The 14,055-nt window shown below is 33.3% G+C and overlaps 1 protein-coding gene and 1 long non-coding RNA gene across 3 annotated transcripts; one reads left to right on the forward strand and one right to left on the reverse strand.

The window, feature by feature from the left end:
• Positions 1 to 1,134: 1,134 nt before the first annotated feature.
• On the reverse strand, positions 1,135 to 3,864 carry LOC121210894 (protein VASCULAR ASSOCIATED DEATH 1, chloroplastic-like). 2 transcript variants are annotated; one of them, XR_005906171.1, is made up of 6 exons: positions 3,568 to 3,864; positions 2,627 to 2,667; positions 2,432 to 2,519; positions 2,199 to 2,285; positions 1,921 to 1,975; positions 1,135 to 1,422 (listed from the first exon to the last, which is right to left on the reverse strand). XR_005906171.1 is itself a non-coding variant. In XM_041082794.1 (3 exons), the coding sequence occupies exons 1-3, from the start codon at positions 2,377 to 2,379 to the stop codon at positions 1,329 to 1,331; spliced, it is 330 nt and encodes a 109-aa protein (XP_040938728.1). In that variant the 5' UTR covers positions 2,380 to 2,425; the 3' UTR covers positions 1,135 to 1,328. The 2 variants fall into 2 exon arrangements, 1 of the variants encoding a protein (XP_040938728.1); XM_041082794.1 differs by lacking the exons at positions 2,432 to 2,519; positions 2,627 to 2,667; positions 3,568 to 3,864 and having other exon boundaries at positions 2,199 to 2,425.
• Positions 3,865 to 4,011: 147 nt separating this feature from the next.
• LOC121210895 (uncharacterized) lies at positions 4,012 to 4,843 on the forward strand. The gene is made up of 3 exons (XR_005906172.1): positions 4,012 to 4,302; positions 4,399 to 4,466; positions 4,559 to 4,843. It is a non-coding gene; the product is annotated as an uncharacterized lncRNA (long non-coding RNA).
• Positions 4,844 to 14,055: the final 9,212 nt, after the last annotated feature.

Consider the following 14,055-nt stretch of genomic DNA (forward strand, 5'->3'; position numbering starts at 1 on the left):
GCTGCTAAAATAGGATTCGTTAACTCAAATTTTTTTAACTCTATTCGACTCGACTCGACTCGATCGAATACTCACCCCTACCATAATGACACATTATTTTCTTCTTAAATATAGCCATTTATTCATTATCTTGTAATTTAAATTTGTGTGGTCCAGTCCAATTTCTATTTATTCATTATAAAATATATTATTAATAATAAAAATGAATAGTGGTTTCGGAGTAAATAAAGTTGAATAAATTAGGACCAGGATACATGGACTATCTAATTTGAATCTAAAAGTCTGAGACTTTCGCTATATATTTCAAAATTTTATTTCATCCAGGTGATACCATACAAGAATCACAAGTAGCATAAATATTAAATAGGATTAGGGTAAAGTCCATAAGTATTTCTTTTTTAAATATGGGGTAAGGCAAGAGATAATCATAGATTGAATTTAAATACCAAGTATTATATTAAATCGAAATTGTAACTTACCTAACACTTTAACTTTCAACCTAATAAGATAAAGTTGAAGATGCCCTAAAGCCAGTTGTTAGCAAAAACCTTAATTAAATAATTTAAAAAACTAGTCCTAAATTGAACAGATAGCTAGAACACTAAAACTTTTTTCTTTTTTTTCTTTTTTAAAATATGGTTATGGATTGATTTGTTTTCGGTAAAGAAAGCTGGTTTTTATTTGAAAATAATTTAGGTTCTCGTTCTTTCAGGAACTTTGTAAACTATTAATTCATTAATTATATAATATAAATCACCAACATCATTCATTTTCATATTATTTGTGTTCGATATGTAAGATATTATGCCTTAAATCAAATCACTGATATTTTATCTAAAAAAAAATATTGTATTAAATTAAAACATGTAAGTAATAAGAGGTACTTACAAATGCAATTAAGGAGCGCTTAAAATGAAGTTGTTTGATTAGGAAATTCAAATAAGCCTATCGAATACTTGTTTTGTAGAGATCCAATTCACTATTTCAATAAAATAATAATAAATAAATGATAAGATAAATTAACATTAATATATATTAATTCATGTTATTTAAATTCATTGAATCCCAAGTAGTTATAGTGATCAAATAATTTAATTCCATTTCAGCTCAAAATGTAAACTTCTTGAAATGCAATGGACAAATTTGTCTCCAATATATATTGCATGAACATACACCAACAAAATGTGGACACAACATCATGCTTTTGTATATAGTTCTCAACTTGAAGGGCTAAAATACAATTTTCCTCTGTTTCTGAAAATTCTGACCCATAATAGTGGCAAACTAGGGAATGGAGAGCAGAAGAGCACTTTACACGTTAATGCATTTCAAGGGAGCTCAGGTCTAGCTTGTACCTCTACACGGAAATAATCTCCATATGGTACATCACTGATCCCTTGTGATGTCTCTATAACCAAGTGACTGTCCAAAGTAAAAGTGGTAGTGTCAGAACATATACAAGAATAAAAATGATATAGAAGATCTAAAGGAGTAAAAAAAATGCAGCCAACTCAAAGAACTATAAGGTAATGCCTATTCCTAGTTTGAGCATTGTGTTTAAAGGCATGGAATAATAAACTACTTAGTGAAATCTAAGGGTAGAAAACTACTAAGATAAACCTTTGGTTTTAGCATATGAACCAAAAACAACAATATTTTGATAGTTCAGTGCATCAACAACTGCAACTTCAATAATATTTCCCATTAACTAAAACTACAGACATACGCATGGCTCTAGTTTTATAATATACTTAGACCTACACATGTTAAATTTCATTTGTTGTTTTGGACTAAACAAAGGTATCAAGAGAAAATGGTTCATTCCAATGATGCATCCTCTTAAATGAGAAAAAACAATAACAAATAAACAGTGCCTTCAACTATATAATAGCATATAAGGCACCATAAAATACAATAAACCTGTTTCTGTAAATTCCAAATTTCTGGGCCTCCTGGCAGCTATCAAATTTTGCACCTTGATCAAAACAAAAAACAGTTAACACCAAAAGAAACACAGTCAAGGCAGCATTAAACTGACTCGATACTTATCCATCAAAAGAATAAAGAAAAATAAGCTTTTTGTGGGATTAAGATTTTTCTTCTTATTTCAAAAATTTTTAACTAATTACAACAAGTATAAGAAATGATGCTAATCTCAGCATAAAATAATAACTCCAGGAAGAAAAAAAGACTAATACCAAAGTAAATTTTTATTGGATGTTGAAATGACACATCACGGACATGTCCAAATTTGTCATGAGGGCACCATGAAGAGCACTTAAATTCTGTAAAACATAACAATTTATTAAGCATAAAGGCATATGTACAAAAAAGATCACTTCTATGACTTGATATAATCAAAAAATTTAACACAAACATTAAAAGGCATAATTGGAAATTATATAATTCTTGAAAGTTCAGAGCAGATTACCTTTATCTCCACACCTTCTATGAAAAGATTTAACGAAATTAACAGCATTATCCGAAAGAAACAAATTGAAGAACTCCTCTACCTTAATCTGCGGCCCAAGAAACATTACTTCAGAATAAATAAAGAACATACCGATGTTACAAATATTTTGCAATATGGTAGAAACTTTGGGAAAATGAGTTCACAATTTAGTACCGCAAACTTTGTTTCCGCAACCTTGGTAAAACATTCAGCAACTGGCCAAAAAAAACATAGATTACAATGACATTTACAAGAATGAACGTGTAGTACCATATATAAAAATGAGACTAACTAGACGCAGCATATCATCACTCAGCACAGAGGAAAAAAGTGGAAAATCTATGGCCTCATGTCTATATATAAACCCGAAAATGAAAATCAGTTTACTTTCCTCCCACAGTTGAAATTTTCTACAGCCAAAGCCCACAAGTGCATTTAAATAAGCCTTCACTGTACAACACTAAACAAATTTACATTCTCTTGCCACATATACCCTCATTTGCAAACAAAATGATGATGATTCTGCCCATTTCTACAAGAAATGATGAGCTTCCATACTCTATCCATTATGTTTACTTCAACACCTACAGAACCAGTTAAGTCGTGACTTCCCTTAGCCTCCTAATAAGTTGAGTTGGAACCTCCGTTGAAGATTATTACCAGATTTGCAGTTAAATTAGGAATTTCACAATGATATCGGGTTTATATAGGGCATATAAAATTAAGTTGTAAGCTTCTGAGAAGCTTTTGGAATTATTGTTTCTTTGAGCCATATGGATTTGGCAATTTATCCCAAGATTTTCTCTCTCAAGTGCACTTTTTTCCTTCCACTATTGTTCTCCTTAAACCCCCCCCCCTCGGTTCTTTGTTTCTTCTAGTTGTCAGTTTATACTCCCTCTATTACTCTATTTTCCCACCTTTTCCCTATTTCTAATCATCCAAATCACTAGTCTAGAGCCAGAAGTGAAATCCAATCAGATAGGAGGAGGGTGCGCACATAACATTAAATCCATAACCAAGGAACTTTCTATGTAGCAACGTCTGAAATTAGACTGACACAACTAGAAACGATGAAAAATATGAGAAAGTAAAAATTCAGAACTGCATTAACTAACCCTTTGGTGTATCACAATTCTCTGGCTTCCATGAAAAGGCACCTTCTGATGCTGAAACCCCATTGGGTGTTTAGGGTTTCAGGAAATCAAATAATGTGGATAGGGAAGGTAATATATCTGTAGAGCAGAACTGAGAGGATTTGGCGGTATAAAATAGAATAACAAGGTTTGTATACTTTAGTCAAGCAAAGAAAAGACTGAGAAATAAAAGGGAGTTGGGGGAGAAAGAAAATAGAATAAAAAAAGATCGAAAATGCAAAATTTAATATTCCTAGCATATTTGACTAGAATAACTCTAGCTTAACCTCTAATGCCCCAAATATCGAATCTTTGATTTGATAAATTTTTTATATTTAAGTATTTGTTTTAGTAGTTAATTGTTTTGATTGTATATTTGAGGTCATGAGTTTAATTCCTTTTACGAGCATATAAAAATAAATTTTGGTTCCATGCGTGGTGTTGGCTAGTGTTTCTAGTTGAGTTAAATTATAACTCTGGGAGGAAGGAAGAATCTGATAAGTGATCAAAATCCAATCAGTTGGTTAAATTAGCTAAACTGTTTTGCAGATTCAGCCCTTCATGTTCTCTCTCTTCTTCTTTTTTTGTGCCTTTATCGTTAATGCTCTTTTTGTGCTCTTTTTTCTGTTCTAATCAAAATTGTGGCTATCATTATTTTGTCAATTTTGCTCTATCACAAGTGGGTTTTTGAAAGGGTTGTTCAGCGTCAATCTTGGTGTAAGTGAATTAGCTTTGATATTAAGTTTGGTTTTTCTCGCACGAGTGTTGTGCAAATGGTGTGTGAGTTTTGTTATTAATCGTTTGGATTTTTAGGTGGAATTGGCGAGGCGAATAATCCCATGGTGTCCTAGACTTGTTGGTAGGCTACTGTTTTCGTGAAGGTGTGAATCAATTCGAGTTTTGATGATGAATTCTTTTGTTTTAACTTCGGGTTTGAGAGTCGTTTAATTTGGTGTTTAATTGTTGTGTTTAGGTTTTTGAAGTCTATTAGGTTTTCGCATTAGAAGCAATCAAGGTGTGTAACAAGAAACCCGAAAAACAACGAAGGGCAAAAAAAAATTGCACTATCGACGCCACTCGGTCATGTGCCAGGCCGTGTATGACACACGGCCGTGTGACAGGCTATGTACTGGACCATGTGTGACACATGGTCTAGGCTATTTGGGTCGTGCGCCAGACCATGTGGGCCACATGGACGTGTAGGCCCAAAAGTTTGAATTTTTCCCTAGGGCCGTAAATGTCATTCCGATAGATTGTAGGCCTCCTGCGGGGTCCATATGTGATCTAGTAAGTTATAAAACATGCAATTTGGCCATCTATTAGTACTAAGTCTGCTATCTGTTGTATATTTGAAATGATATATAATTAGTAAACTTTATATTAAGTTTTATGAAATTCGAGAAATTGCTATGTATACTCAATATATGTTATATTATGCATGTGTACTAGAAACTTGTTTGATATTTGTTATAATCTGCATTTGTATTTGGGTTGGATTTGCTATATGGAGGAAGTGTTTCTGAAAATGGCGATAATTTGCCTACTAAACTGGCAGCTCAGCTGCAATTATTTCGTAAAGTGCCATATCGACACTAAGTGGTGTGTAGGGTTAGATGAGTGTTTCATACCCCATATGGTGTGTTGGGATGGTTGGAGTTGGTGTGTAGCGATATGAGTAGGAAAAATATGTTTGTACCAATACTGCTCTATTATGACTCCATTTTTGTTAAATTTATCTTATATAGATTATTTGTTTGAGTTATTTGTTACACACTGAGTTTTGAAAACTCACTTTCCATTTGTTTGATATTTTCAGGTAATCCTTAGACTTAGGCAGGTTGGTGCCACAGGAGCTCGGTTATAATAAATTTGTTTTATTTGATTCATTTAAATTTGGATTTAAGGGTTTTTGTAATATTTGGACTATTTTGGACTGGTTTAGTTTTTTTGGGAGGAATTTATTTTCAATTTTTGCATGATATTGTTAAAAACGTTTTACCAAAAATGTTTGTTTCCTGCAAAACAACTGATTTCAAGAAAATAAGTTGGTTTTTCCAAAACACAACGATATAAATTATCGCTGCAAAATAGTTGTTTTAGAAAATGTAGTCAAACAGCGTTTTCAACTAAAAAGTAAAGTTAGATGTATTTTTATTAAATCGGGGTTTTTTTATTAATAAAATTTTAAGACACTTTCTGAAATTTACTAAAAATGGAATTTCAATTGTTTTACATAGCATCTCTAGGTTTGGCCATAACGTCTAAGCTGGGTTTGGGGTGTTACATAACCAGAGTTTAAGTGAAAAATTAAAAATAGAGTTTAACTGGGAGAAAAGCCAAAAAACTTAGACTACATGTCATGACATGGCTTGATATGTCATCAAGACATGAGGAACTGTCACATCATCAAGATGAAGCCTTTTTGCTGGTTGGGACGAAGTGGCCATTGCGTCGTCGGAACGAAGACGTGCTGCTCGTCGAGACGTCACGTGTTGTTTGGTCAAAATAAGAGGCATTCTCCCACAAATCTCCACCTTGACTCGTACTTGGACCAACTCCCTTACCAAGCCTTGTTACGAGCCTAATACTTACCAAGTCCAAGCAATACTCAAACTTTGAAACTAAAAGGTGAGCTGTCGTCAAATGTAGTAGTCAATTCTACACTTAAAGGGCTTGTTTTTCATGCAATTTAGGATTTTATATTTTGTTTTCAGTAATTAGGTCTTAGGATTAAATTTTAATAAAATAATTATTTTTAACATATTTTGTAAATGTTGTGACACAATAGACCTTAGGTAGTACTAATATGTTCAATTGAGTGTGTAAGATGAAGATATGAAGACCCAATTGATGTGGAAGCGAGGGACGAGTGATGCACAAGCTCCCCAGGACGTCAAAGCACAAAACATATGACATAAGGTAGGATTTGTGTGTCGTGTCGTACCATGCAAGGGGTATGGCATGACACAAGTTGATGTCCTACCTAAGTAATTCAGGGTTATTTTCGTCTATGCAATCAAACATATACGAAGTCCTAGGACATGTCGAAGACCTAAATTGGGTTGCCAACACTTCTATAAATAAGAAATTAGGGGTTTGATGTAACTAATTCATCCTAGATGCCTTCAAAAACCCTAGTAGTTAGGAGTAGATTTAGATTGTTTTTCTTTCGATTTAATTAAAGTATTTTAGTTTATGTTATTTTGCATTCGATTTAATTCTTTATTCTAATCAAGAGATTTACTACTCTATTCCCTATTCGGTATTCAATCCACGATTATTAAAATCTCTTTTCTCTTCCAAATCGGTTGTGTTCTTCACATGATCTATTCAATTGAAAGTGAGATTATGAATAACATGAGTGGCTAAATCCCTTGAGGGAGATTAACGTGTGGATGGGGATGTAATTAACAGAGGATTTAGGGTTTCCCAATAGGGATTAGTTGGTATAAATTACGTATGCTTAAACCACTAGGCTTAACAACCCTAGAAAGTTATCATAGGCAATACGAGGTCAGGAGATAATTCAAACCAAGTAATCGTAATTTATCCTCGTTGAGAAAGTGAGGTCGGTAGATAAGCAAGTATCAACCAATTGATTAGTTAATTAGAGGTCAGGAGGTAATAATTGGTTAATCGACAACTAATCCACCATAAACCCTAATTTGAAATTAGTTACGAACCCTGAAGCGAGTTAATCTTCGTGATTGGTTTATTGATTTTTATTGTTTGTTTTTTTTTATTTATTTATTTTTATCTTATCAATCTATTTTATGGTTCATCGTTTTATAGTAAATAATTAGTACTATTTAGCATTATTACTGTAAAAAAGTTTTCATAGTTTATTCCATCCTCCATTGGGTATGATCCTCGTAATACTTCTAAAGTATTTCTTTGTACTAAACTATATTACAATTTGACCTGTGCACATGTAGACACTACCATTCTCAATTATTAGATTTTTGGTGTTATATTTTAACTATAAACGATAACATGTTTATAGGCGGTCAAGTTGTCATCATTGCCGGGGAGGTTTCAGTCATAAATTTTGAAAATATTTTTCTACAATTAATAAGATAAGTAGGAATGTTAGGACCTATAGATACTATATTAATTTTTGTTTATTTATTTTTATTTTATTTTAGGTCATTTATGACCGGAAGCTCTAGCAATCCAATTGAACCACATCCAAATTTGAAGCAGTTACTCAGGCGCAACTGATAAGTGATGAATAATGATCCATACGCAAGTAATTAATTTACCTCGAGACAATCTATTATTTGAGAAGCCACAAGAGCAACGAGGGAATAATCGAGAAAAAGTCCCAATGGCTCAACAGACGTTGCATGAGTACGTAAATAATAGGGGTTGAGATCTCTATTCAAATGCCTACAATCCCGATTAGAAGGATCATCCAAACCTCAAATGGGGAGGCAGCCAAAGAAGAGCAAATCAAGTGCAAACCCGACAAAATTTTCCTTATCAACCTCCACAATTACAACAACAATCTGTGGGGATCGACCATGTCACATGTGGTCAAAGATTCGACCAACTAGAAGGGGAGATGTAAACAATGAAGACGAATATTTGACAAGTCCAAACTACATGTGGCCGACTCAAATACCAAATGAACAAGTTAATGTCGATGTTTCAGAAGCAAAAATGGCCAAGACACCCCAAGAAAAATGAAGAATAACCCTCGGAGAGATGGGAAAGAGCAAGTAAAGGCAATCGCATTACGATTGAGCAAAGCATTGAAGCCGACGGGCAATCCTATCCATGAAGAGGAGGAAGTTCCCAAAAAGGTTGATGAATTCACAGAAAAAGAAGAAGCTGCACACCATGAACCTATAAAAAAGGTAGCCGAATCAGTTCCTAACACAGTAACCTCGACTCATAGCATAACAAAAATACCCCCGAAATTAAAAGATCTGGGTAGTTTTACAATTTTAATAGAGATAGAGGATCAATATTGTAGCGAAGCCCTTTGCGATTTAGGAGCTAGTATAAATTTAATACCCCTGTTGATTTATCAGAAACTTTGATTCGGGGAGCTAAAAACCACGTCAATAACACTACAATTAGTTGATGGATCTTTGGTGCACCTGAAATATGTGCTCGAGGATACATTATCAAGGTACCAAGATTCATAATCCCTGTCAATTTATTATTCCTTGACTGTAAGGAAGATTGAGAAACCCTCATTCCCTTCACGTTTCTTTTCTTTCTTTCTTTTTATCTATTCTCTTCTTTTCTTCTTTTCTTTCTATTCCCTTCTTTTCTTCTTTTCTTTCTCTGTTTTGAATTTCTTTCTTTTTCTTTTGTTTTTAATTGTTACTTGCTGCCGTCCATTCTTCTTTTGGTGATCGTTCGGGACACTTTCTTTTGGATTGTGTTTGTACGTAGTGTAAGTTTATCGAATTACTTTTTCTGATATCCTATTTCTTTTTGGTTTGTTCTTTGAATAATATGGGGCTGTGTTAGTATTATTTTTGGTTCTGTGTTGTGACTAGTAATTTCGTGGTTCTTGATTAGACGAAGGGTGTGAGAATCAAAATCTTTCAGCAGAATAGATACTATTTTTAACGTTGTTTCGGATAAGTAAGTGTAGAACCCCTCACCCGTATTCAATGCTAGAATAGGGTTACGGAGCATTGTCGAAGTTATTACACATTTAAACATATATTTCACATACAATTAGTCAATTCAAATACAATTCATTCACAGCCAATCATATTGTCCCTAATATGAGCCTACAAGGCCCAAAACATGCATTCAGGGTGGTTTGGGACTAAACTGATATCTTTAGCAACTTTTCGAACACTTAGAAAATTTTTCCAAAACTAGGGGACACATGGCCAAAAACACGCCCGTGTCACAGGCCATGTGGACATTCGAAATGAAATCACATGGCCGTGTCCCAGCCCGTGTCTAACCCCGTGTAACTCTCTAACTTGGGACACATGGCTAACACACACGCCCGTGTGGCTAGCCGGTGTACCCTAAAATTGCCACACACGCCCGTGTGCCAAACCGTGTGCTAGGCCGTGTCAAACCTGTAGGATATACTGACTTATGCCACACAGCCAAGTCACACGCCCATGTGTGAGGCCGTGTGGAGTATACTGACTTAATTTTAATTTCAACACCATGGGACACGCAGCCGTGTACATGACCGTGTATCACACACGGCTGAGACACACGCCCATATCTCTACCCGTGTGGACAAAATAGGCTATTTACCAAGCCAATTTGTCACCCAAACTTGTGCACACCTACACCAAACTCAATGGTACAAAAACATAGCATAAATGAGCATTTAAAATCAACTCCAACCAATCAATATCCATACCATTTCATTACCAACCAATACAAAACATAAATACCACAATACAACATCCAAATTCATACCAAACTTCACTTTCTCAAATCATCAATATGGCCATTATCAACTATGTATTATTTGATCTATATTCTCTAGCATATCAATCATTCAAATCTTAACTATTAGATATATATAAGGTTAATTATCCACAAGCATCACATATCCAACATTCCAAACATTACACAAGCCATATACACATATATATACATATTTCAAACATACCAAAATAAGCCAACTCCTATGGAAATATACAAAACAAAACTTAGGACATTTACAAGCCAATTCAAATGGCTACATTCATCATCAACTTATATACCAAAATGACCAAAGTTCCTATACATGCCATATACTCAAAACATAGATTCAAAGGTACCAAAATGATAGCTTGATAGTGTGATGAAGTCTCAAACTATCCCCGAATCCGAGCTAGCTTTGAAATCACTATAAAACATGGAAAAATAAACAAAGTAAGCTATAAAGCTTAGTAAGCTCGTATTGAAAGAATAAGCAAGACTCACCATTTAGTTAACATTCAAAATATGCATATAACGCACTACAAAATATGCATAACAATAATGTTAACATATATTCAACCATTTGTTTAGCCATGAACTCAATTCTTCCATATGTTCAATACATATTCAGTTTCCGTACATACCTGCACCAATACGTATCTATTCTCATCAATTCATATCCTCGATAAACCTGTTGACCCATTTGGAATAAAATCGGATACTCGGGAATCTCGCACAATAAGTGCCAATAATAATATAGTCGAAGCTATCTCAATAATTTTGCACCTGAAGTGCCAAAATACATAGCCGGAGCCATATCGATAATGCATACAAAGTGCCAATACATAGCCAAAGCTATCTCGATAACTATCCCTAATGACATGTCATTTGTATCCTAATCTATCCCTAAGGTTTAACTGGGATTTCCAATGTCGATTCGTCATCAAAGATATCTGCGATGTCGTATTCACAATTTATGCAATATCAAAACATTTAAAATAAAATTATAACAAAACTTATTACATACGAACTTACCTCGATTGTGAAAACAACGACACGAGTCAACTAATCTGAAACCTTCTTCTTTCCTCGATCTAAGTCTGTATTTTGCCTTTCTTGATCTAAACATAATCAAAATTAACTTAATTAATTATCTCTTTATTCTATTTAATCCAAAACACACCCTAAAGTAATTTTACACATTTTCCCCAGATGTTTCACATTTTTACAATTTAGTCCTTTTATCATAAATCCACAAATTTCATACAATTCAATCAAAACCCATGCTAGAAAATTTTCAATTAGGTCCCTAGAAGTCTATTTTTTCTTTTTTTTCACAATTTAACCACAAAGTTTTCACATTTCACAATTTAATCCCTAATTTGCATTTTCACTAAAAATCACTTAACAAAACTTGTATAACTATAATCAAACATTCATAATCTATCATAAATCATTCAAGCTCATACATATTCATCAATGAAAAAATTATAAACCTTTAACAGTTTTACAAATTAGTCCCTAGGCTAGCTAGATTATGCTGCAACGATATCAAAAACATAGAAATCAGTAAAAACGGGACAAACTATACTCACATGCAAGCAAAAATGAAAAGGCTGAATGCTCAAGCTTTCATTGCTGTTCTTATTTTAATTTTTCAGTGGTGATATCCCAATTAGAAATATGATATCCTTATTTTCATTATTTTACTTCAGGTTATTTATTAATTTACTTATTCAACCTTTGTTATATTTCATTAAAATTCACTTAATCATGTCCAAGAATGTCCGCTAACATTAAAAATGGTCTAATTACAACATAAGGACCTCCAATATTTAATTTCATAGCCATCTGATACCTTTAACTATTAGAACATCACTTTTACATTCTACGCGATTTAGTCCTTTTTATCAAATTAAGCATTCAAACGATAAAATTTCTTAACAAAACTTTCACACAATTATTCTATCATACTATAAACATTAAAATAATAATAAAATAATTATTTCAACCTCAAATTTGTGGTCCTGAAACCGTTGTTCCGATTTGACTAAAAACGGGTTGTTACAATAAGTGCTCAAACATTGCTTTAGGGACTGAAATTTTTAACAAATGGATGTTATCATGAATGGATTTTTTATGTTTAATCGATGCAATTTTATGATTATTGTAGGATTCGTGAGTTCCCCCATTTGTGTGGTTAATCAAATTCGTCATTAGGTGTGTGAAATAACCCGAAAAAACTCAACTGAAACTCAAAAAAACCTGAAAACATGGGCTATTTTTGAAATTTCTTAGCGTCACACGATCATGTGGCAGGCTATGAAACATCCCAAAAATTAAGGTTTTGTAGAATTGGGTTTGTGAATCAAAAGAGAGTGGTGATGCCTTAATTTTTGAGGTTATCTATGCATTTTAAGGAAATAAGTGAGGTATTAGTTTGTTGGTTAAGTGTTAGTGAAATGTTCCTTGGAACCCAATTTCAAATCTCTTCTATCTCACCATTTTTATTATTTTACAATTTTTTCCTTAAACCCTAATTTGTGACATGTCTTATTTTTTAAAAATAAATATTTTAAAATTATATCAAGAATGAGTTATTGGTTTGATGGTTAAACATTAGTGAATTTATCCTTAGGTCCCAACTTCAATTCCATTCCCATGCAAATGATTTAATTTTTTTGACAAAAACCCCTTATTTTAATGTGTGGGCCATCCAAGCCTAATTAACCTAGGTATAAATATTAATTTTTTTTACTAATAATCAGCCTTTAATCCTCCTCCTCATTGCCCTAGCCGTTTCTCTCCTCCTCTCATTCTCTTTGATTTTAATTTTTTTCTTTCCTTTCCTCTATTGTTGTCGTCGCCTACACCTAGTTTTACCATCTCTTTCCTTTTTTTTTCCTTTTTTTTTGCCACAAGATTTGTTAACATATTCTCCAACATATTGCTATCATATTTTCTCATTAAAATCATCCCCAAATTCAAAATCTTGAAGTCCAAGACTAATCCCAAACAATACCAAGAAAGTGCCATTACCGTTTCTCTCGACTAGCTTGGGTAAGGTCTCTTCTTTCTTCAATTTCTTAATTAATCTTGACCATTAAACCTAAATTTCCAGATCTATAATTTGGTGGATTTTAAATTATTTCAAAGGTAATTTTCCATATTTTAATGAAATCTCAAACCATTTGAAAATTTAGCCCCAATTTTGGCCACCGCGAGTGGTGGTGCGTGCACCTACGGGCAAGAAAAGGGGTTGTTTTCTTTCTTCATTCTTGCCTATATTATTTTAGCATTAATTTGAGTTTTTTAACCCTCCTAATCTTCTTTTAAACCCATTTCAATTAGGAAAAAATGTTCTTGATCGATGGGTCATTCGAAACCCACAAATCGTGAACGTAAGTGCAATTAAGGGTAACTAGTTTGTTATTCAACATAGTTGTTGGGTAAGGTTATGAATTGATTAAATGAAGGAATTTAATCATTAATTAGCTACTTATTTTCTAGTATGTTATTTAATTATGTGCTGACCCAAACGCCCCAAATCATCCATCAAGGCGAAGAACGATTGTACGTACGGTTTGCATCGATACAGTGTAAGGAGTCTAACTAGTTTGGATTCATAAAATAGTTATAATTTAAACGATTGGTTTGAACTCATAAGTGGGTTTTGGGGGGTTGGTTTAATGGTAAATTATTGAATTTATACCAAATCTTGACTTAGGTTCATTTAAGGAATTATTAAGGAAAATTGGAAGATTCGCTAGTGTGCTGCAAGGAAGCGAAGAATAAGGTGTGGGTTCTAAACTCATAAAATTATTTGAAAATGTTAAATATCATGTTATATATGGAAAATTATCTTTCTAATTGGATTGTCTTAATATCCAAATTATTCATTTTGTGAGTGGCCGAACTAGGTATGTTTCGAGCCTTAAAAGATTGACTTGTTGGCAAAATTGCTAGTTTGATAGCATGGATGTTTGATTGAGTTTGTAATTGTGATGCGTGATATTCGTAACAGGTTTTAAAGGTTTATAAATGAAACGTTCTTAAGACTAACTTATTATC

This window comes from Gossypium hirsutum, chromosome A12, assembly GCF_007990345.1.
Source record: "Gossypium hirsutum isolate 1008001.06 chromosome A12, Gossypium_hirsutum_v2.1, whole genome shotgun sequence".
NCBI lineage: Eukaryota > Viridiplantae > Streptophyta > Magnoliopsida > Malvales > Malvaceae > Gossypium > Gossypium hirsutum.

What these genes read in the sequence shown, in the direction of transcription:
- LOC121210894 (XM_041082794.1), bottom strand. Translation starts at nt 2,379, where the DNA reads ATGTTTGTGTTAAATTTTTTGATTATATCAAGTCATAGAAGTGATCTT. An exon ending in TCCAATAAAAATTTACTTTG is followed by an intron (nt 1,976 to 2,198) that starts GTATTAGTCTTT and finishes GTTTTGATCAAG; the next exon opens with GTGCAAAATTTGATAGCTGC. An exon ending in TTTGGAATTTACAGAAACAG is followed by an intron (nt 1,423 to 1,920) that starts GTTTATTGTATT and finishes TACTTTGGACAG; the next exon opens with TCACTTGGTTATAGAGACAT.